This window comes from Vanellus vanellus (genome assembly GCF_965231255.1).
Source record: "Vanellus vanellus genome assembly, chromosome: 21".
NCBI classification, from domain to species: Eukaryota; Metazoa; Chordata; class Aves; order Charadriiformes; family Charadriidae; genus Vanellus; species Vanellus vanellus.
In genome coordinates, this window is record NC_138926.1 from 5,618,259 (window position 1) to 5,642,569 (window position 24,311).

The following is a 24,311-nucleotide window of genomic DNA, read 5'->3' on the forward strand; positions in this document are numbered from 1 at the left end:
GACGCGGCCTCTCGTTCCTGCCGCAGGTAGGGAAGTTTTGAGGAGTGCTGCATTAGTCATGGCTGAATAGCCGCAGCGCATCAACGTGCTCTACCCAGGCTGTAACATCATCAGGACAACTTTATCCAGTTACTTACCCCAATTATGCACACTTCACTGAAGCAGCAGAATACAATGGCAGCATTGTGGGTGCTACTCAGGTGGAGGACAAGAAAATGCATTTAGCATCAGCCCCAGGGGGGTGAGAGCCTGGTTTAACTCCTGCTCTGCCATGTATTTCCTGCCTCTCTTCAGACTGATGGCATAGGCTTGCTCCCACAGGTTTATGGTCACGAGGCAGATAACTCATGGTAGGCCAGGGAGACACTCCTTCTGGGACCCATGGAGCTAAACCACCTTGACTGAGGATATATCTCAGCAGAAAATACCCATCCCAAGAATCAAAGTGAGCCTCAGGCAGACCACTAGCAAAGTTAAAGCCATCAGCATATTACCCAAGCCCCAACTGCAAAGATAAAAGCTGCATTAGGCTGAATCCGAAGTTACCGAACCTATTACTGCTCCTAAAATTCAGCTACTCTGACTCCCATTCCCCGTTTCTCCTTAGTGCTGGGACTTGGTTCACACACGACAGCTTTTACAATAAAGCATTGGGTATGTATCAGACACTGGTGGAGAAAGACTGACTGACTTCCCAACCTTGCCCGATGCAGGATTATGAAAGATTCACATACTGCTGTACATCCTGAGGCAAGTTCTACCACTGCCGCTATGTGAAAGGGTTGAGGGTTTCCAGGTGGCATTGTCCAAATCACACACACTATCTCCTCTTAATTCTGTTGTGGGTCACCCTATCATCCCTGGACTCCTTACAGTAGAGCACTGGCAGCCAGAGCTGTCAACACCGAAATATACGCATGGCTTTCATGGGGCTGATTTCCCTTTAACAGAGAGAAAACCACTTTGATGTTCTTTCTTATTACCCTGTTGACACAACACTGGTTTTATTTGGTTCCTATACAGGCCAGCACAGATGAACATTGCCTTGCTAACACTCCATAAAAAAACATCTACCCACATGCTCTGAATGGCTTATTTGGTTCTTCTAATACATTCCAGAGAGAGCTTTGTCTCCATTTGGTTTTCCTTCCCCCCCTACTTCTCGTATCTGTTTCAGTGAGATAAAGAACTCCATTGCATTCAGAGTCTACAGTCTTTTAATAACAATCCTCATGTTTTTTGCACAGCTTACCTGTGCTATTTAGTTGCTAGAAGGCAGACAGAGCATACTTTAGCTGGTAACTGGCACCTGCAGGTTACGTTTTGATTTGAAATACATTTCAGTTGCTGCTTTCTATAGTTACAGATCAACTGGATATAACAGATGTCAGTGTTAACCTCCGCTGGGTCAGCGCTGCAAGTGTGAGAAAGTGACCGGTGTATCCCCTGGCCTAAATTAAAAGGCCGTTTAAAAAGAGACGGGGAAAAGTCAGGGAACTGTTAACACAATATAGTCTTTCACTTCTAGGGGCCGGTTTGAATTCAGCCGGAGCTAGCGCTGATTGAATGTGCTTATCATCTGCTCTGGCTTTCTCATTGTTCAAGTAAAATACGTTTGATGGGTCTCAATCAACTCCTCTCTGGCAGATAAGCATCTGCTTGCCAAAGCTTTTACTAGGGTCGGCCACCCTGGGTGACCCCTCCCTTGGCAGGTGCCCCTCTTTCCCACCACCACCTTCCCCTGGAATTAAACAGGCCATGGGAACTGGACTCACCTCTTTACTTGCTTCCTGCCTGCCTGGTCATGCAGGGGATACCGACGGTGGTACTCAGCAATGCTGGAGCTAGTTCATGCATGCAGAACAAGTGCCACCCAAGAGGCATTCACTCCAACAGCACGTCCGTGTAAGGTGACAGAGCAACCCAAAGCCAAGTTCATTATTTTCATACTTTTCAAACTGGACTTCATCAACCTCATCAGGAAAAACACCCTCAATATCTGAAAAATTCCTGGTCAGAGTCCTTCCCTCATTATTCACGCTTCTAATGCGCCACAAATAAATATCACCCACTGTCAAGGGGGGCACTTACCAGGGTCCACGCGGGCTCATGGGTTTGTACATACTGAGGCCAGAGGTACGCTCTTACTGTCCCGAATACAAGCCACAGACTCCCCTAATTTCACTCCCATCTGATCTGAAGCAGATCTTTCAGGCAAAAAAAATAAACGCACATACTCTTGAAAAATTTCCTGAGATGAAGAATCAAACAGTCTGTGAAAAATCAGTTAACACTATATTAATCAACAACAAACAAACAAATAGGGCCTCATTCTAGTCAGAGTGGGGTACCTAAACCAAATTAATTCCCAACCCACGCTAATAATGTTCAACAGATCTTGGTGTGCCCGGGGAAGCAGTGTCACTCTCATACATGGGGACATGGACCCACTGAGATCACAGAGTTTTTCTAGGTCACACATGGAGACAGTGGCAGCATCAGAGGAAGGAGCATCTAAGTAGACTCTGCTGCTTACCAGAATAATTTTCCCTATATTTAAGTTACCAGAGGGGGGGAGGGGGGGGGGGGGGGGGAGAGAGGGGGGAAGAGGCAATTTTCTACTTCTTTTCTGTAGCTTTTGGATCCTTTCGCTTATGGGTTTGGCAACCCCGACGTTCTTCATCCTGGGAGATTATTCTTCATTTCCTCAAAGAGACTTCAATTTCCTCACAAATCTCGCTTCCTTTCACTTAATTTAAACATTTTTGGCGAATTTCATGATTTAATAATGAGAAATAAAATTGGAGATTTACTAAGTGTCGAGAGAAGACCTTTCATTTCATCTGAGGATTAAGAAGGGAGTTAAAGGTGAGAATCCTGTTAGCCATGCTGGCCTAACCTGAGCTCCAACGCGCTAAGGAGCCCAATCCTGAGAGGTACTGAGCGCTCTCTGCTCCCTTCGGAACCGGGGAAGTCCTGTGGACTCAGAGCACATTGCAGATTTGGACCCCTTAACACACTATGCTAGCCTACAAATCTGTAGCAGCGCTGTGTCAGATATTTTGCTAATAACTTTAAAGCCTGACTTCATTTGATACTACCACCAGCTGATCAACTCCAAGCAGCTTCTCACTACACCGTTAATTTAAGGTAACAATTCATTCAGATCTTTGGTTCTGCATAAGTGCTTCCCAAATCACTTCTTCCGTCGCTGTCAATTATCTGAGACTAATGCACCTTGAAGCTACCTTTTAGAGCAAACATTACTCCACGGTCATAACTCTAAAATATTATCAGTAGCCAAAAGATAGGAAGCTTTCAACTTCAGAAATTCAGACTGCACATTTAAACGTAGAAATAAAAAATAAATCAGTACTGGTGCGGTCTGAAGATCTATTGCATTTTCATAATTTGGCAATTGCTAGGCATGTTCATAGGACCAAATGGACCTTGAGCCTTTTATTCATTTGATTTCATTTTCTGGATGGCTACTATTAGATAAAGGTAGCTTTCCCAGGTACCGCTGCAATGGTACTGGCCATCAAATTATGTCTGGCAAACCACATCTCGCACACTTGGGGCTAGATTCACCCAGCTGGCTGCCGTCTCACCCTCACCATCACAGTGCAGCTTTTCTCCCAAACTTGGGCAGGCAGCGCAGGACAAAGCTGACCAGGATCGCTCTTCTTCAGCTGTCCTGCTGTACTTCGGAGACTCCCCAAACCCATGTGCGATCTGCTGTGCCAGCCCCCGTTCTCTTCTCTGTGTGGCATCTCACGCCTTGGGAAGTGCCGCGGCATGGCCAGGTGCTCGCTGACCCAGCCTGAGCAGCAAGAAGGACAAACCAGTCAACTCTGGATCCGTCCCTGCCGCGCAGTGCAGCACGGCACCCATGTGCTGCCCCGGTTGGGACACATGTCATTTTGGACCGCGATTTCCATTCTGTTCAGTCAGACAAAAGGGGCACCAGCAGACAGAAATGAGTCCAGCCATGAAAATGGCTAAATCTTCCTCTGCCAAATGCTCTGCATTCCTAACTAGTTGTTACGATGAGGCAGAAAAGTGCTGCTGCCGAATGATTTTGGAATGGGACTTTGGCTGGGAGAACAGGACAAAACAGAGTGAGAAGCTGTCTTTTCCCGTTTTGTGTGTATAACAACTCCATTACAGGTCTGGATCTCACTCGGAGCACGATGCTGGCTGAGTATATAGGCTGCCAGCATTCATAATAATTAACCATTAATGTTAGCAAACACTTGGCAAATCTCCACCTGCTTTCATGCAAAGCTTTCAGAGTCCTTTGCAAACATGAACAGATTAAACCTTGCCAGACCCCCTCCAGTCCTACACGTTAATCCAAATAATTTTTTCCACTTCTATTATCTGACAGGGTATTTAGTAAAGACGATGAGGTTGGGAAGTATTCGGGCATCCCCATTTTACAAGGCAGAATGGAGGCCCAGGGTGGCAAAGGGACATTCCCAAAGCCTCAGCGAGCGCTACTGGTGCAGCAATAGCGAGCGGTTGCGGTCTCCCACCCTGCGCCTCAAACCCTGCCCCAGCCTTCCTCTGCTTGGCAGGTCTTCATCCCTATCTCACTGTCAAGAAAGCCCAAGCAGGAAAGGGATGCAGACTTAGCCCAAAGCGTGACGTGGATCAGCAAGCTGGTAGAGCGATAGCTCTGCTGCTCTTGTTGCTGCTGGGACACAATGGCCACCGCAGACAGAAATAACCGTGAGCAGAGGGTGGGCCAGCCAGAGCGTAGCTTCCTCTATGAGAGCATCTCCCGCTGTGCCTGCTAGGGCTTAGTGGCATATTTGCCATCCAGTTTTGCCATCCTTGCTGCTGCTTTCTAACGGCTCCATGTGGACACGATTTTGTCCAAAACTAAACCAGAAAAAAAGGGGTGCTTCCTTCCAGAATAACAATGCCCCCTTGAAATACAGTGTCCACATAGGGGAATTACAATGAAACAGCTTGGTCAGAGTAACCATTCGAGAATCACAGAATCTCCCGGATTGGAAAAGACCTGTAAGATCATCTAGTGCAATCATTAACCTGACACTGACAAGCCCACCACTAAACCGTGTCCCTGAGCAATATATCTACATGACCTTTAAATACCTCCAGAGATGGGGACTCTATCACTGCCCTGGGGACTCTACCTCTGCCCTGGGTAATGCGTTCCAGTGCATCGTGACCCTTTCAGTAAAGAAATTCTTCCTAATATCCAATCTATTGCATCTGCTAAACCTGCAGACTTCCTCCACAAAGACACTCCCTTACAAAACTCCGTTTTTACGTTCAAGGTCTAGCTTCACACAGAATTACTCAACCATTTGACCCGGTCAGATGGCTAGCAGCATGCGAGGGCCATTTGAAACAGCCCACAAACAAACCTTCCTCCCAGAAGAGATCAATCTGGCTCACAGGACCTCAGAGCGTGGACACTTGGTAGCCTCCTGCTAATGGTTGGCTCCCTACCATGTCATGACCTCCATTTCAGCCGTCTGAGGGCTAAAGATGTTGTGACTGATCAATGGCTTCAGAATAAAACCAGAGGCTGTGTGTTCACCTCCTTGTCCCAGTTTAGTTCAGCAAGCAATAATCAGAGCATCCTCCGCAGCTGTGCTCACTAACGCACAAGGGTATTTACTGTAGACTCTGGAAGAACAATCAGTTTCAGGCAGACAGATCAGACATCTTAGTGCTCACCTGGGAATAAGAGGTCTTTTTTTCTTCTCCTCCCCTAGTTCTTTCCCCTCATTTGCATTCACTTTTGGCTTTGAAATACATGGCTTTAAATCTCAGCTCAGCGAGAGCTAAGCCTAAAAAGCCAGAAGACTACACTCATGAATGTTACCTGGGAGTTCAGGCAAAAGCCAACGTGAGACCTTTTTTCTGAGACTGAGCAACATGAGGAGGAGTATTTGGGGGATCAATAGGAAAGAGAAAGGTGCTTGGAAGGCAGAGATAGAGAAAAGACAGAAGAGAACAGGTTTGAAAAAGCACAGGTCTCACCCATGCTGATCTAAATTGTCTTATCACCATTGTCAGTGAAATTCCCCCTTACCTCAGTTACCATTTTGTCCCAAACAAAGCAGCAAGTCCTCTCTGTTCTCCATGCTGCACACCAATTTGGAGTTTTAGCAGCCACTTTGGACCAGCTCCCCAGCACAGCTCCCAGTTGACTTAGAGGAGCCGAGGATGTGCCTCAGCAGGAGTCCTGATGGGCCGTGAGAAGAGCCTCTGTCTGTCAGGAACAGCCCTTCTCGCTGCCTTTACACTCTAACAGACATCTTCTCTCCCTTGCACCCTAAGCTGAATACATAAGAAACTGAAAACACAAGCGCCACAATAAAAACAACAGAAAGGTTTAGTCTGTACAAATTGATCAAAGCACAAAAAATACTATTCCAAAACAGCCTAAGTCAAGAAACAAGAAATGTTAGGTCTTTCCATTGTAATAGACCTTTATTTATCGCATTGGAAAGGGTACTTTTTAAAGGCAAATGGCCAACTCATTCCCTTTGATACATGGAGATGCTTCAAGATAGGTACGACATAGAAAACCGAGGCAGAAGATATGTACTGGCTAATCTGACAGTTATCTCTTTTACAGCCAACTACTGTCATTTCAGTCTTTGAGAACTGCCAGCTACACCGATATCTGCAGCCCTAAACACAGCAGAGGAGAAAGCCTTTGTTAATTAAGCCAGCTTCCTTCATTTCTTACTGACCTGGCCTCAGCAGAGCTGTGGGAGAGCTGCTGCTTTGGGGCCCTTTGTGCTGGTGATGGACTGCCACACACCCCCCTCCTCGCATATTGGTGGCGAGGCAGACGATCCTCATCTGCCGGCTGGAATGCTTTCTGGGATGAAATGTTGCAGCCCTGCCACAAATCAGACTATTAGCTCGACTGCAGCACAGCAGATTCCCCCTTGGAGAGAAAAAAAATCTCCCCGAAGGATGCATAAACCTGCCCCTTGTCCCGTCCCGCTGATACAGGGCTGATTTTCCCGGTGTGGTATCGAGTTCCGGAGGAGCCTATTTATACTGAATTCATCAGTGCTACTTTGTACCCAGAAGAGTTCAGCTCTGTATTTTCAATCAGTTAGTGGCCATCAAACTCTAATGGGGTTTCTGGAACTGTGGGTGCTTTATCCTCTGTTCAGCAGGCGTTTCGGCACGCCGAGCCATTGCTCTGCTACCTCTGTTCAAGTCGCAGCTCCTCGCTGCAGGCGGACTAGTTGTCCCACCACGGCTAGATATTCGGCACCGAGGGACAAAACTCAGAGGACTTGCAAGTGCCAAGTGTGAGCCCAGACTTACTTTTCACCCTTTCTGATGGCAGTTTGCAGTTCCTTTTGGAGATCACTGGCCTGATTCTGCCTCCACTTACACCTCTAGGTCACCAGGGCTATCTGCCCTGCTTTGGAGCGGTGCCTCGCTGGCAGGCTTTATGCTCCGACCTCTGGAGACTGGCTCGCACCTGATGGGCACTGCTGCTTTCCCCCCCTCCAGTCAAAGCCATATTTTATGCACCATGAGAAATCTCATCACCTTCACTGGATACGCGAGTGAAGCAGAGGAGAGAAACACCTGTCTTGCAGGTAATTGAGCTAAATGAAACAAAAGCCAATGGAGGGGACTTTGGTCACTCATGCCAGCCTTTTCATAGCCAAATTGTGACAGCATCACCCCAAACACAACACCAAAGCAGCCCATCTTTGCTTCTTTGCTCCTTCCGAAGTTTAGCAACCAGTCATCGTCCAGCCTCCACTAAGCGGGACTACAGGTCCCCTCTTTTTCCCAAGGGTTGCCTTTACCATTCAAACAGTCATCACCCAAGAACCATCAAAACCCCTTACCTACATTCCTGCGTCTACCCCAGCTACCCTGTGCCCACAGCGGCAGTTACCAGTGCTGTCAGTACCTCTGCCAGCTTACATATGACTGCTGGGACTCACACCCCTTCCAGACCCTGTCTGTAACTCTGGATCTTCACAATAAAGAGCAAAGCGAAACAATACCTATTCCCTTCACCTCTTCCTCCACCTTTTGGGTGACTTACCTGGGGAGGCACTTGGGGTTCAAGGACAGAAGCGGACTTGGCAGAGCAGAAGCAGGGAAGATTTCTGTGGGTCTGAAGTGGTTAAAAAGATTCCTGCCTCAGGAGCACTAAGGTCCAAAGGGTTCAGTCTCTATTTTATAATTTATAGCTCACCTTTCTTCCCAAAGTCCTGTGGGCTCTTACGGTTGACAGAACAACCCTTTTCTATTTCACTTACGCCACTCAGTTCAGTAAATGCCCCCAGGCTAGTCCAAGCCTTGTTAATACCTTCACCCGTGCAACCTCCGGGGAGAAAACAGCTTTTTATCATTAGGTGAAAATGGAACTGCCTGGAATAACAACACAAACATGGGTTTTAGCGCATGAAGAGAGATCCCAGGCCTTTTAGTTAGGAACCTGCCAGACTGCTGTCAACCCAGCCAGGGCTGGAGGACTGGCTGTCACTGCAGGGAGAGACACGAGCCCCGGCCCCACTGCGGGGCTCCCTGAACAGTAGGAGGATCAAACAGAACAGTTAGAGGGAAAAAAAGCAAAGTATTACATTTTAATTGATCTAATCTTTGGCTCCCAGTGGAATTTGCAGAGGTATCTTACTAGAATTGCTCAAGTTTTATCAGGAGACGGCAATACTGGGAAAGTGCCTTTTGGACGGCAAATCACTCCAGATCTTGAACTGCATTAGCATTGGGACCGGCTGAGCAAAAGAGCCCCCACAATGGTTTCAAAGATGAGAGTAAAAACTGGGGAGAGAGAGAACATGTGAGATGTAAACCCACCTGGGCATACAAATGCATTTGAGTACACACCCAGGCATATGCATAATGCTGTTTGCTGTGGGGTCCCTCCAGTGTAAAACCTGTAGGTATTCACCAGTGAGCAGAAAATACAGGACCTACAGAGACACTAGAAAAGGCATCCAAATGACAGCAGCTTTTCTCCATCCACTCCTCTTCTGAGGTCCATTTCTGCTCCAAGTACAAACATTCTGAACATTTAAAAAAAAAAAATTAAAAAGAGAGAAGAGGGTAAGAGGGACGTGAAAAGAAATCTTAAAATACAGACCCAGATATAAAATACCATATGGGTGGAGCAAGCTAACAGGAGAGATAAAAAGCAAAGACAGTGAGAAACCAGGTGGTTTCTCATAATTTTTTTCCTGACATCCTCTGTCTGAGCAGATGACTGCAAGATCTTTGGAGAATCGGAGGAATAATGTCTGGCTCTGTCAAGATCCCTCTTTATTCACTGCGGTGAAGGGGTGAAAAAAACATCAGGTCTGATAAATGATTCATGGAGCCTTTTCTTCTGCTAATCTGTAAATAAATTTTAAAAAGCAGCTTCTTTTTGATGAATATATTCTGCAGCTCGTAAAAACATGTCAGCCTTTAAACACAACACAGGCACACTCAGATATCTCTAGCGTTGCTGTCAGTACTTTGAAAGCCCAAGCCTGGCTCCTTGCAGAGTGCAGGGATGGAGGATTTGCTGACTTACCTCAGCCGAGGATCTGCCCCTTTGATCCCACGGCACCAGATTCCTGGGCTCTGGCAAAGCCTTACCTCATCTCATGCTCGCACCTTCACCCCACTGTTTAGTCAGGGAGAGGGTAACATCCCGCAGATTTACAGACATGAAGGCCAGAAAGGACCTTCATGGACATCTCACACGACGTCCTGCATAACAAGCTCTAAATCCTCTCCTCCTGGTTGCAGGAGCACTCTCTGAGCGCGCACATTTTACTGTCGCCGTGTGGCAGACGCTCCTTTTCACACACTGCTGGAAACAACAGAACAACCCTAATGTGCCCATCACCAAGGCATCGCATCCCGTTCCCTGCACGTCCTCCTTAGAAACATCTGCTGCAGACAGACTCCGGTCTGTGATAACGAGATGGATTGGACCTGCTGTACCCAACACTCAGCCCCTGGTCAACCAGGCTTCAGCCAGCAGCTCTGGGAAGGCTGTAGCTGCCGTGGTCCTCATCACACACACAGAAACGTGGCCCCCCTGGAAAAGACTGCACTGCTGTTGGTTATCGGTTCTTTCCCCCCTAACCACCACGTATCTTGGGCTTTCTTTTTTTGGCCTTTTCTTTTTTTCTCCCGTTTCCATTCAGCTACAGATAACAGCAACACCGCAAGCGTGGACACACTCGGGCAGCAGAGCCCCGCACCAGCCAAAGCACCTCTTCCCTTTCAGCAGGGGAGTTGCTGGGTTTCTCCCTGAGCAGATGGGTCTTGAACTGTCTCACGACTTTTGTGAGTGTGGACAGGGAAGGAAAGAGAAAAAAAAGCATGATTATACAAGGACATCTTTTATTTCAGTACATTCAAGACAAAAAGAAAAGAAAACAATTCAAGAACAGGATGTACCTTCACTCAAGGCTTTATCTCCCCTGCCCCTCTCCACTGTCATCTCTTTCCTTTTACAATCAGAAATTGCATAGAATTTGTTTTTCAATCAGAAAATTAAACTCATCAGTGTAAAACCCACGTCTGTACCAAGCAGAGGGTGAGCTGCTGCTGTTGCTAGGGAAGTAAATATTTTCCTCACACCAGATCCCAGGCTAATGTTTTCCTCAAATGCTGCGCGGCATCATCGCTGCCAGACACGGGCTGTAAGTCACCCTCAAAGCTGAGGGTGCTCCGTGGGTCACGGACAAGGGGAGCTCGCGAGCTCTGGGGCAGAGCTCAGAGTCACTTGGTCAGGAGCGTGCAGAGCACAGGCCATGGACGCTTTGGGGAGCGACAGTGGGCAGCAAGTACCACCTCCCTCGGCTGGTGGGAAAGGGCGGCCTTCCCCAGCGCTCCCCGCTCTCGCCTGCTCCCACCTCACCTTCCTCAAAAGGCTCCCCCACCCACACCCCAAAAACAGAAAGGAAAAAAGGCAAAAGAGAACCCCAGAACTAAAGAAAAGACACAGAACCCCTGAAATTCCAGGCGTTTCAAGGCCTCTTTGAGTTCACTGTGTTTGTTGGTTGGTTTTTGGCATTGCAATATATATATATCTATGCATATATATATATTTATATATATGTAGTTTAACAACTCCTTAAACGGACTTTCAGCAAATGCTGCTTCTCACAGGGAGCGTGTCCCATCCCTCCCTCCCTCCCTCAGTCCACCTGCCACAGTCTGAAAAGGAAGAAGAGTTCAGCACCTGAAACCTGGTGCCTTGGAGACTAGGTCCTGACGTACCCAAAATAAACCAAAACAAAACAATGACTCCTCTCTTCCCACCCCTTATCCGCATCAAATAAAAAGACCCTCCCCCCGCCCTTTGAGAACGTCCCCCGGTAAGTCTACGTGATGGGGAAACGGCGCCGGCATCCTTTCTCCTGCTCTGGGGTGGAGAAGTTCCAAGTTCCCCTGGGTGGGCAATATCTGCTACACCAGTTACCCACCACGTCCCTCCTTCCCGCCTCGGAGCCGCACGGTGGCACGGAGACAACCATTGGAGACAGGCCAGCCGGAGGAGCTTGCTCCTGCTGCGTTGGCTTCAGCGAGATGCGCGTCCTCTCGGACGCCGAAACCAAAGCCATCCCTCCGGCCAGGCCTGCGCGTCAGCCCAAAGGTCCGCCTTGCTCTGGAGAAGCTGGGTAACTGCTTTTAATTTAAAAACGAGTTGACATTGTACAAGTCCATGTTCTGTAAAATGGAACAGGACCCTCTCGGCCCCCCCCAACGCTCCCTGCCCCAGCGTTACTCAGGCTCGCTGCTGTTGGTGGTCTTCTCCCACTCCAAGCTCTCTTCGCTCTGCGCGGGTGAGCCCGCAGACGGCCGTGCCCGGAGGCCCTGAAACCTGCGGCACTCGGGGCACACTCGGATGTGCGTGCACCCTCGGGCCACCAAGGCGGCTTCTTGTGCCAGTCTTTGTGCCAGGGGATCTGGCTCGCCCCCACTGCACAGCTTCCCATTGCTGAGCGTGGTTGTGCTGCGGGCTCGGCGTTCCTCCGGGATAACGGGGCGAGTCCGTATCATTCCCCCTCGCCTCCGACGAGGGTGGAAACTGTCCTTGCAGAGAATGATGTTGCGCAGCTCCGTCACCATTTCTTGGCACACCGACACCTGGAAGGCAGACCCGAGACATACTGCTCACCTAAGTAAGCCGCGAGCCCAGCAGCGCTGCATCTGCTCTGGATTCTGATGCCAAAGTGTTATGGACTCGATCGTTAATCTGGTCACTGGATTTCGAAACGAATGCTTGGACATTTGTGCTTGATTTAGCACAACAGATTCCACGTCTTGTCAGAGACCCTCCTGTATTCTGGATCAACATGAGACCCAAACCCATGGCAGGTAGAAATCCTCGGATGATCCCATCTCCAGGAAAGGTACCTGCACATTGTGTACATCCTTGATCCCTTTCAAAAGCCCTTGGAGCATCCCTACAGCTTCCACCTTAGTAGGAGTGCATGAGAAGCTCATGCATTTTAGACCCTGCCCAGCGCACCTAGCCTTCTCGTGCGTTTGAGGTTTCGTTACTAGGAATGCTCTTCTCGGCCTGGGTGCACTACTTGCTCCAGAGCACTACACTGCTGCGCACCCTGCACATAGCAATAACCACACACTATCCCCTCAGGACACTTTCAGGTCCTACCTCTGACTGTTCAGAGTGCCGAAGACTCCACAAAAATTCCAGCATTGCCATAAAAATTGCTACGATTAAGCCACAGATGAGAACCACGAAGATTCCACCAATATTCTCCATTCCCAGGCCTACAATAAAGCAGAAGAGACAATGCTGTGGAGAGGCAGACACAACATTAATTGCAAGCATCACTGTACAGAAATTCCAACTCTTTTCTGTTTAGTTGTCATTGCATATACCCAGCCAGGGACCAAAAAACACATAGCCAGCACTGTCCTATTAATAACTAACCGCATGACTCAGATGGCAAACTGGATGACTTGCAATAACTGCACGATCGAAGACGCGTTCTCAGAAATGATGATTTTGCAGATAAACAGCAAGTACATTGGAGGGAAGTATAAAGCAATTTGTGGACAAACTGAAAACAGGGGAAAAAATGAGAGATCAATCGGGCCCATTAATCCTTGCAAATTCTTCATCCAGCTCTCGTTGCTTTGAACTCCGCAAAAGCAGATGAGCAATGTTGTTAAAGAAGCAGAGATGAAGAAGACAAGAAAGGGCTTTAAAGAAAGCTGGCACCAAGAAAAGCTCCTTTGATTGCATTACAAAGTGCTGGTGAAAAATGATTACAGCTGCTTGTATTGCAGTTGCAAGGAGAGGTTCCAAACAAAACCAGGACCCAACACTGCCTGAAACTATACAGTGACCCAGCGGGGTCCCTGGTTATGGGTTGGGTGCTCTCTGCCCAGCCCCCTCTGGCCCGTGAGGAGGAACCAGCCCCTTCCATGGGACGACTCATCTCACCTCCCTTGGACATACTGCTTACAACAGGATGACTGCTATCTCTGCTCATCGTAGGAGCCATTCAGCCACCCCGGGCCAAACGCCACACATGCAGACAGCTCCACATAGGGGAGGGACTAAAGCCCACGCACAGCAGCTGCCAGCCCTGTCCTACACAGTTTGCACGCCAGGAAGCTCACCCGTTGGAAGGCAAATCCACCCCTCAAGAACCTGGCCTGAGCTTTCCATGTGCCAGGGCTGTCACCCCGCTTCCCACCACGACCAGTGTCCCCAAAACCACAGCCTGTGCCTCCAACCTGGCCCTGCAGAAGAGGACCCTGGGAGGAACCGGGGAGCAGCACCAGCCTCGGCACACGCTGTCTGAGAAAAGGCTCTTCTCTCCTGTGTTTGTTGGTTTGGGGTCTCCAGTGGACTGGGCCCCTGATTGGATTGATTACTAAAAAGCATACGGTGCTTTGCACTGAGGTGACTGTATGAGGCCATTACTCAACAAGAACATCTATAAAAATCTTCCTCTCCCCTCTGTAACATTAAATCAAAGTGTAAGAATCAATGATTTATTGACTTAATCTCTGCGTGGCTTTTAGACATAAAATCTCACCAAAATCCTTGTAAATCGCTGACCTGTTTTGTTCTAAAACTTAGGAGGTCACATTTCTCCCTCCTCCTCCGTCATTCTTTTGGCACTGCCTCCAGATCTATCTAGTGACTCTGTAAATCAGCCCTTTGCAGAGAGACGTTTCCACTAAGACAGCAATTGCAGGGCGGAAAACGCAGCCCATGATCACAGTTTAGACCCAAGATAAAGGCCATCTTCTCCTGCCAGCAGCTCTCACATTTGATTTCAGGGCCAGTTCCTCTCTCCACATCCTTCTACCATTCTGTTTGGGTGCCACCTCAGACACCCATTCCCAAGCTCACCTGAGAGATATTTCCTTCCTCCATATACACGTACCAGCAAGCTACAGCCTTCCTCATTTCCCAAACTGAGAAAGTGAGCTGTGACAGAGGGCACAATACAGCAGAGAAAATTGTCGAGGGTCACAGAGCATGCCGGGTAGTGCCAGGAACAGCCCAGGAACCTGCTTCCCAGCCGCCCTCTTCCAAAGCCATCTCACACCAGCCCACAGACTGGATTCCTCTTCAGAGATGCTTTTGGCATGGTCCCCAGAGGTAAAAACTCCCATGTGCCTGCTCGCCTTCAAAAGTAACTTCTTTAACAGCTTATAACCTTGCCCTGACGCCTGATGCCTTACACGCAGCCAACACCTTCTGCCTCGAGACCAACAGTCCGGGCTGCCTGCAGCACAGCACTGCGCAACAGGGAGCACCAGCTCGCAGTCCCCACAGGGTCACATCCAGCCGAGCTCACGACCTGCACAGACACACACACACCTCCACCTGCTGCATGTCCAGAGAACAAAAGAGCTACCATGGACCCGGCCGGGCTCCCTGTCTCAGTGCTCAGAAGGATCAGAAGACTGTCCTTTCAGGTGGGGGACCTGCTGGCCTCCCAGAAAGCACTGGCTGAGGAAAGGATGACTGCCAAAACTAAAAAATGCAGCTACTGCATGAAGCTGGCAACTGCTCTCACGCTGGGACATCAGCCTAATGTGGTAGCTTTTATGGCAATTTGCATAGCATTACCCAAAAGAATTTGCTTCTCAGTTTACAGATGTACTAATAAAGTCCTTGTGTCCCTTCCCTTGGCTGTTTAAAAGGCGCTTTCACTTGGAGCCATTAACCAGCAGGCCTGTGGTGGAGATCCATCTCCCTTGAAGGAACCCAGGATTTTGGTCTGATCCCTTTAGCCATCCATTTTCCCATGTAACACTGCAGACATTCATTAGAAGCTAATTTACCCTCCATATGCCTCCAATATTTGTCATTTGGTTGTTCCCGCTATCTTTGCCCCAGGCAAAAACACACAGCATGAGGCACAGCAGAGCTGTTTGCCTTTCTCCTTGAATTGTGAAGGAAGGAATCTCAGGTCAGAAGAATGGGAAAAAGTAATTCTCAGGCAGAAACCCTGGCAGCGCGCTCGCGTGCAGATGGACATTCAACCTTGCACTGCTGGCAAGACTGCTTCTGCAGCCTGGTGCCTTCGGCCCGCTACCGGAGAGTGGTGTGGCTTACCTTTGGCTCTGTGGTCCTCCTCTTTGGGGCACTTCCCTCCTTCCCACCACTTCCGCTTCAGGATCTCCAGGCGGTTGTTCTCTTGCAACTGGAGAATGGCCAGGTCAAACTCGTCGCGAAACACAGAGCCTGCAACACCAAGAGGTGCGTGGTAAGGCACTGCCTTGGCCAGCCTTCCTCCCCGCCACCGTGCCCAGCTACAACAGTTCATCTGTGACCAGTTTTGAAGGGATTTCAGTCCATGTAAGCCCTTGAAACCTGCAGCCTCCCTGCTGGGACTGTCAGCTACCTAATGTCATTTGGAGATGGTAATTTGGCCTGTCCACCAAGACCCACATAGGGCGTTAAAAGAGGTCCCTTACAAGGGGGAACTCTGGCTTCAGGGGCGGGGTCTGAACAGGCGGTTCAGTATCGCACCGCTGCTCCTCTGGACCGCTGAGGTCCGTCTCCTGTCATCCCACCTCCAACTTCGATCTGGCTGTAACACTCTTTCCCTCAAACTGGTGCACTGCAACAGCAGCAAGTTCAACCTGCACGCAAGCCCAAATGCTCACGGTAGAGGAGGCTCACTCCCACGCTCGGTACCGAGCCCTGCTGCAGTCTTCGTGACGGCTGCTATCGGAGATCCCGAAGCAGGGCCGTGGGAAAGACCACAGCTCTCCTGGTAACTCTGCACTATTGTCCCAGCAAGCAGCTTTCTGCTCTTCTTATCTGCTACGGTTTCACTGTTTAACAAGACAATGTCAGAACAAATTCAGTCCTGAAAGTAAGGATTTGTACTCACGATTGGGTTACTGTGACTTTACAAGCTGACGCATGTTAGCTAAACTATAGTGACTGTTTGTGTATCCGTCCTTATGTAATTCAGCTTAACTTTGTATTGCTAAGTGCAGGTGCTTAAAGGTCAGGAACAAGGCTTCCCGAGCCTGCGAGACTGGCCGAAAGATCAGCCGATGGCTTGGAATAACAAATACTACATCCTTTTTCTGTGCTGCCCTGGGAGATGATGTTCTCTTGCTAGCTCTCATATTTGAAAGACAAAAACCCTGCATTTGTTAAACCTGATGATTAGCGGAGACAGTCACTGAATTGCCCAATTCTCTGTCCTGGAGTTTTAAGAACCACCAGCTGTTAAGAAAGTTGCGCTAAGAACTACAAGAGTTGCAACAGCATTACTTTTACAGCACTTCTGAGAAAAAACAAGGAGCAAAAAGCGATTCAAAAACACTGGTTCAAAAGGGAAACAGTCAGCAAAGAGCATATAAGCAGAAAATGAGCAGCAATTTTGAAACATCTTTCACATGAATTATTCAAAGAGCCGCAGTTGCGTGTCACATGGCTCTGGACCAGAGGAGGGTCTCACACATCTGGCTCCGAGCGTGCACCTTGGGCAAGTGCAATGTATTTGGTTTTCCTCCTTAGATAAAAAATGACCCTGGGCAGAGCTGTGAAACGTGACATTGGCTTTAGAGCCGGTTCAGCCTTTCAAATGCTCCGGTCCTCTGCCGACAGCTGAGAAGGACTAGAATTTTTCTTCACTGCCTACCGACGGGCATGCCAATCCCGTAGCCCTTGGTGTCCAGAAGGCCCCCGACCTGCGTGAGGTTGCAATTGCGCTGACGATAATACTCGTTCATGGTGGATTCCAGCAGGAAGGCGTAATTGGAGTTCAGCACGCGTGCAATCCCTTCCTCCGTGCTCTTCACAAAGACGCTTGGCTGCTTGGAGTACATGTAGTTCCACATCCGCTGGTACGTCTGGTAGCGGGAGTTCTGCGGGAGAAAGGAGGCAAGCGTAGTTAAGGTGGGAGCACCCTGCTGGAACATAAACCCCAAATCAGACACCACTATGAAAAGGCCACAATGGGGAAAGGAGTCAAAGCAGTTTGGTGCCAGATTCACAAGGATTTAGATGCCTAACCTCCATTTATTCCAATGAGATTGAAAGAGCAAATATCTTGGTGGATTTGAGACTTTGTTGGCAAAGCTGGGCATGAAATGCATACCTAATTCCAATAGGTTCCAGCAAAGCTCTTTGCATAAATTCAATTTTAGAAAAATACATAGTTTCCATAACAGTATATCAAAACCACACAAAAAAAGCCAGAAGAAATAGCTCGTGCATGCCTGATTTAAACCACTGAATGCTGCCTGTAGAGCTCACACCCTATCGTCTGGCGCTGTAACCTTGTGCTTAACAGTTTGTCACCCTGAGAAGGGCACTGGGGGCTAGGGGCAGCACCAAAGCTCTTTGGAGTTTGTTGCTCCCTGAATCCGGATTTTGGTTCGCCCCCTCGTAAGGCAAATCAAAGTATCCGCTTTAGAGACCTGGAGTCTTTTCATTGACTGCAGTAAACTAAAGCTCAACCACCCCAAATCCTCAGACTTTGGTGGTGGTTGAACCCACCGTGGTTTGATTGAGAAAAAGCAGACTACGGTTAATTTCTCTTGCCTGTGCTGAGCAAAGAGTGAAACCTGCTTGCACAAAGAATGAAGATAAACACACTCTGGTCTACATTAGGAGTTTCTGAATTTGCCTCCTTCCCCTCACACTTGCATTCTGCAGCACGCAGATTCCCTTACACCCCATCCCCTCCCGGCCAAGGCAGCAGGTATGAGACATGCTGCCAGGTACCTCCTGCCACCACACTTTCAAGGGCTCCTTTTCGGTGGCTGGCGAGCGGTGCTGGAGAGCCTGAGGGGATCTGCCGCTGACCTAGTTACTGTCCTCGTCTGCCCAGCTCGGTCCTCTGGCTGCAGTCACTTGGGCAAGGGACAGATGAACAGGGGGTGTGTTTGCTCCCGATCTACTGCACTTTTAAACCTTAATCCTTTGTGTTAGTGTCAGGGGAAACCGCTGCCAGGGTACACAGCAAGGTGCTTCAGCAGTGGACACGTGTCTCATGCAGCCAGGAGGGGTGGTGAGGACAGCCTCAGCCGTACCTGCTTCATCCGTCCCCGCGTTTGACCCCCCATCGTTACACCAGAGGCAAATGGATCCCAACGTAGTTCAAATGTTGCAAACGGTACAGTAACATCTTTTGCTAATTTCTCTTCTGATACCAGTGATTGCAGCACCCACCAGGCAGCGCAAAGCCACAGTCGGGATTTTAAACTTGAAAGCCTTCCTGAAAAGACCTAAGCGAGTGCCTCGTATACAACCACCTTAGTCACTTGGGCACTGTTCAGCTCATTTTAGATGTAACGTTCTGCTTAAAAGTAGCTTTTTGCCAAACCCTGGAGGGTGTAAAGTTGGGCTGAAAAGCTCAGGCTCACTCGAGAGATTTCTCAGGCTTCCCGATTCAGTTCAGACTCAGAGGTGGGAAAAAGTGAGAAAAGCTTTCTCTCCTCTCAGAATTTCAACAAGTAATAAATAAATAATCCTCAAGCAGTTCTTTGTGCATTCAGAGCACTGCAGAAAAGATTCACTCATTTATGTCCCTTCGGAATAAAGCAGGGAAGATAAAAATTAAATTGGGCTAAATGGCACACACAAGTTTGCATACACTTGACTTATTTGTTCTCAGTGCCACTGACCACACACAGACTCCAGCACTTTGACATATGCTCGCCTACCTTGGGTTTGCAAACATTTCTTTGCTTACCCAACCTGAGCGACTCTCCTGTAACAGCTCAGTTCACATCAAAACTGCATAGAGACTCATGGAAATTTGACTGCAAATGCTCATCTCCTGAAGACTGTATTATGTCATCACTATGACATGGGTACCACTTTCCCACCCGTGTGGTAACAACTCCAAGTGTTAAGCTGCTTTCTAAGTCCAAGCAGGAAGGTCTGCTCCCCCAGGGTCCAGCACTGATATCCTGATCCTAGTGCCCTGCCACCCCAAGGGCGTGCCAGCTGCTGGGCTACAAAATCCTGCCTTCCCTGTCCTCCGCCGTGAATCCCCCGCCACTCATCCCACCGTCACCCACTGTGGCTCTAGCCCAGTCCTGTGCAACCAAGCAGCCAGGAGGCTCTCCAGAGGTCCCCTCCATGCCAGAAACTGGAATGAAACAGTCATTCAGAGGCTGGGGTGACATCCAAATCTGATTACAGGGTGCCCTCTGCAACCCCTGCCCCAGCTAGCAAAAGAATGGGGTTTACTTGGAAGAAGGTCATGCTGGAGCCGCCGTGAATGGTGCCGTACTCGATGGCTGTCTGGTCGGCCAGGTCATCTACAGATTCGATGGGGACATCCATCCGCTGCACGGTGAGGAACGCTGCCAGATTGGCCGTGTAGGAGGAGATGATGATCAAGGTGAAGGCCCACCTAGGGAAAGGGGAAGCGAAGATGGGGACCTGAGATTTACCCACAGATTCAATCTGATCGCCATCCCCACCCTCCACCTCTCCCTCTGCTTCTGCCCGGAAAAGACCCACAAAGAAGCCTTCCTTAAGAGGAGGGCTGACCTCCTTACCAGACTCCACTGACACAGCGCGTGGATAATGCCTGGGGGGCAATGGTGGAGCCTTGCTGCATGAATCCCCCGACTGGAAACCACAGGCTGTTGCCGAGAGAGTACTGATTCACGAGAAGATTGCATCTGCCTTGCGAGCAGGGGTGGGGGCTGTACCACTCGTATGGTGTCAATCTAAAATGACAAGAAACAGGTAGCTCAGGTAATTCACTGGGAAATGGGGCACTTTGGAGAAAAGAAGTAAAAAAGGAAAAGCTGTGAAGCCCTAACTCTCCTGGAGGCAGACTTTTCTGAGAAGGAAACTCTTTGCTGTCAATTGATGCCCAGGGCTCAGAACTGTGTGAAATGCTTGCTCTAAGACTCAGAAGCCAGAGGCTTTCTTGTGAAGACTTGCAAAAGTTTTGAGAGGCTCTGCTGAAAATCTGGGCGTGGGCTGCGGGGAGACTGGAGCCCTGCATGCAGATTCGTACCGCAGCCAGCCACAACAATAATTCCAGATGTGCACGGACTTGATGTGAAATTGAAATCAAACCACTTGGGTTGTGTTCCCTGCTGGAGAATGAGCACCAGTGGGAAGTTGAGACCTGACTGTGTGACACCATCAAGAAAAATAACCGTATTGGTGCATATGGTTGCTCTGAGAAGGTCTGGTTGCCCCAGCAAGGTCTAGGTCCCACATCTGCTTTGAATCCAAGTGTTGGTGTTTCAATGCATCACACACTTTCAGTGCTCACAGGGACAGGACAGAGGTGGGAATCTGAAAGAAGTGACAGCCTGCCACTGAAGTGACTATAGCCTAGCTCTCAATTTTTGCTGTTTCCAATCCTCAGTTCCCTGGTTGCTAAGCAAGTCTTATAATTCCTATACTGCACTTCATTATATTGCTAATGGTTGACAAAGCTGGTGCCTGGGAGGGTCATTTTGGGGATACTGCCAATACAGCTGCAGGGCTCTGCCAGCTTATGCAGCGTTTAACCAAAATCAGGTGTTTCTTTTCATATCTGCATCTCCTACGTCACTGTGATGCTGGTGGAGTGGAGGTTACTTCCTGAAGACTTTCTATGGTTGAATCAAACACCGGCAGTAAAAAACTGCTCTGGGAGAGCCTTCACAGGGTCAAAAGCTCCTTACTGCTGAGCGAGGCAGAGAGCAGTGTCCAAACCTCCATCTCCCATGGAAAGCCATGTAAAGGCACCTTTTTGGAGGATGTTTAAAACATGAGGAGGGGTTTAAAGGGGCACCAAATCGCAGTCTGCAGAGAGCGCCGGACTGCATTATTCAATGGTTTCTTCAGAACTACGTTTCTGAGGCTGTAATGGCATTTGAAGAAACCACTAAAGCCCTGTCAGGATGACAACTTTAGCCATGCTAAGGGGCCGCGTGACGGCACAGTTCCAATTTTTGTAATGAGAACTGGGTATTAACCGTGTCCCGGAACAGCCTTCAAGCCCTGAGCACGTCCTTGGTACACGTTGCCAGGACACAGTTCAACCCTGTCTGAAAAGGCCCACGTATGCCACCAACCATAAGCGGTTTGTTAGGAGGCCAGGATAAACAGCATTAGAGCACAGACCCCGGGCCTCAACGGGAGACACGCTGCAGACAAGCACTCAGTGATGTATTTTAAGGCTGATTTAAATTAGTCATAGGGAAATGGAGCTGAGAGCTGTCAAGCGAGGTGCTGCACATCGACCAAGAGGCCGTTGAAAGATATTAATGAACTTTCTTTTTCTGTACACACTGGGTTTTACACGGCCAGAGGAACCAAACACCACTACTGGAATTTGCCTTAATCTCTCGAATGCATTTGCCGGTACCTGCTAGCCTCCAGCCTCCACCCTCCCTGTTGAAGACAAGCAGTTGGTTTCTCTGTTGCAGATCAAGCATCTACAAGGAGCAGCACCATTTGTACGCTCCCAAACCCCCTCCCACCCTTCCCACGCAGCTCTCGGTGCCAGCCCCCTCCGCTATGACCAAACATGCTCCCAAATCATGGCATGCTGCTCCTGCCTGCCCTGTCACAGCCATAGAATCATTTCAATTGGAAGAGGTCTATAAGATCATCAAGTCCAACCATTAACCTGGCCATCTCATGGCTGCCATTTGCATCAGTGGCGCGCCTGCACGGGCACTCAGCAGCAAAGCCCCAGTCCCCAACTGGTGGAGGGCAGGAGGCTTGGGATGCTTCTGCCCCCCCTTACTGCACCCTCCAAACTGCTGGCCTGGGGGATGTCCCCGTGTCCCCCTGCCCAGCCCCTCACCATGCTTCCCCCCACGGGTCCGGGAGCGTGACGCTAGATGGCACCTCAAGGAAGGAAAAGGCACCGCCAGCCACATTACCGAGCAACCAAGAAGAGGACGCAGCTGACAGCCAGGTAGGCGAGCAGCATGAAGAGCCAGACGCCAGGGGAAAAGGGATCCAGGAATGAGAAGTAGCCAGGTTTGCGGCCCTGGAAGGGAAAAAAAAAGGAGTTTAACCTGCTTGTGTTTCTACAAATTAAGTAGTCCATTCTGAAAATGACACAAAGAAACACACCTGCCTTGATGCTGACAAGCGATGGGAGAAACAGAAGGGAAGTAAAGTAAACGGGGCTTTGCAAACGCCTTGCAGGGGAAACAGGTGGCAGCAAATGCAATAAATGATCAAGTCCTGCAGCATCTCCCTGCTGGGATTCATCTCCTAAAACTATTCTTCTCCCCACCTCAACCACTTTTGTTCCTCCAGGCAAACAAAGAGGTGAATTGACCGCAAAACTGAGACAACGGCAGGGCTCTGCCCTCCCCACGGCGGGATGTGCTGCACCCCTCGCCTGCAGGGGGGAGTCCCCGCCTGGAGCCTTTGGCCACCCAAGCAGGCTGCACACCACGCTTGCTGGGCAGGAGGGAGCTCCCCCGGGACACCACCGTCCCCTGACCATGGAGGCAGCTGCGATCCTTTGCACAAAGCAGAGTGGGGAAAAAATATTTTCGTGCAGAAAAGGAAAAAAAAAAGTTTGCAACATTTCTTGGTTTTCTTTCTTCAGCCTTGAAACACTTCTTCTCTCAAAAACTCAATAAAATTATTACTTTTATCTCAGGGAACACGATATTTTTATCTACAGGATGCGTCAGAATTTCCTGTTTTTTCTCAGCAAACCACCTTTCCTTGAAAAGTAAGGCCTCACTGCTAGAAAAAAAAAAAAAAAAAAAAAACAAAGCAGGTTGATCTTCTCTCGCAGTACCTTAAATTTTCACAAGGACACTTTCACTGCTACCACTGAAATCTTGTCAGCGATTTGTGCAAAGGGAGGATTAATTTCTAGGAAAAGTACCCCAAAAGCTGAACACCTCCCATTCTGGTGAGCATACTTCTCCCACCATGTATGCAGCTCCTCTGCAACACAGCCTTCTCCAGGCTGGCAGGAGCAGCCACTACTCGCCCTCCAACCGCACTCAAGGCCACCGTCGGGGACAGGGGGAGAGGTGCACAAGCCACAGGACTGCAGAAGCGCTCTTGTGCTCTCTGTGCAATTTTTAATATCTGTACGAAGCAGACAGGGCTTTGTTTCAGCACTGACCACCCCTGACACACCTCTCCCACCCTGAACACCGCTGCAAATGTTCAGGCAATGCTTATCTACCTCAGACATCATCTTTCCTTACCGTCTCCTCTGAAAGACTCCCAGCAAAAGCATGAACTCCCAGCACAGGGCTAAAAGGCTGCATTAACCCCACGGGAACGTGAGCCCTTTGCTCACAGGAGCCTGTATTTTCTGCCCCGAACCACAAAGTCAGTCCTGGTACCACAAAACCTCAAGTTCCACAGTTTCCCCAAGCGCCTGTAACCGGGAAGCTGCCCATGAGTCAGAGCTCCTGCAAGGGCTTTTACTGTAAAGTCAGAGTGGAAACAACCTTTTATCACGCTCGGCCAGGCTGTCAGCGTATTTCTTACTGGCACCTTGCTCTCTTGTGTGCTGAAAACGTCTATCACTGTTTGCTCAATGCAGCTCACTCCAGCAGCTGTTTCCCAGCACTTCCAGTACGGCAGCTGCTCCGCTGTACTTTGCTCACTTTACACAAAAGCTGCTGCCGGGGATCATCTTTGACACGCAGAGGCCTCATTTTCCCTTAGTCCACTGCCTTACCCTGCCCATCTGTGACACCACATAAACTAATAATAGCTGGTAATAAATAACACCCAACCTCAATTGCCATAGCAAACCCAGAGCATCAAAGACCAGAGACCTGGTATTTTAGAGCTGTACTTAATCCAAAGGCGGTGAATAATTTTCTGTTTTCACAAA

The 24,311-nt window shown here is 49.1% G+C and overlaps 1 protein-coding gene across 1 annotated transcript in view; it reads right to left on the minus strand.

The window, feature by feature from the left end:
* Window positions 1-11,775: 11,775 nt before the first annotated feature.
* GRIK4 (glutamate ionotropic receptor kainate type subunit 4) overlaps window positions 11,776-24,311 on the minus strand; it is a gene marked incomplete at its 3' end in the record, with an annotated part of 137,213 nt that continues 124,677 nt past the window's right edge. The window contains exons 13-19 of the mRNA XM_082493873.1: window positions 22,369-22,478; window positions 20,029-20,202; window positions 19,715-19,880; window positions 17,154-17,379; window positions 15,608-15,736; window positions 12,674-12,792; window positions 11,776-12,141 (exon numbers count right to left, since the gene is read on the minus strand). Coding sequence (XP_082349999.1) covers window positions 11,776-12,141; window positions 12,674-12,792; window positions 15,608-15,736; window positions 17,154-17,379; window positions 19,715-19,880; window positions 20,029-20,202; window positions 22,369-22,478 — 1,290 coding nt within the window. The remainder of the gene's footprint in view (window positions 12,142-12,673; window positions 12,793-15,607; window positions 15,737-17,153; window positions 17,380-19,714; window positions 19,881-20,028; window positions 20,203-22,368; window positions 22,479-24,311) is intronic.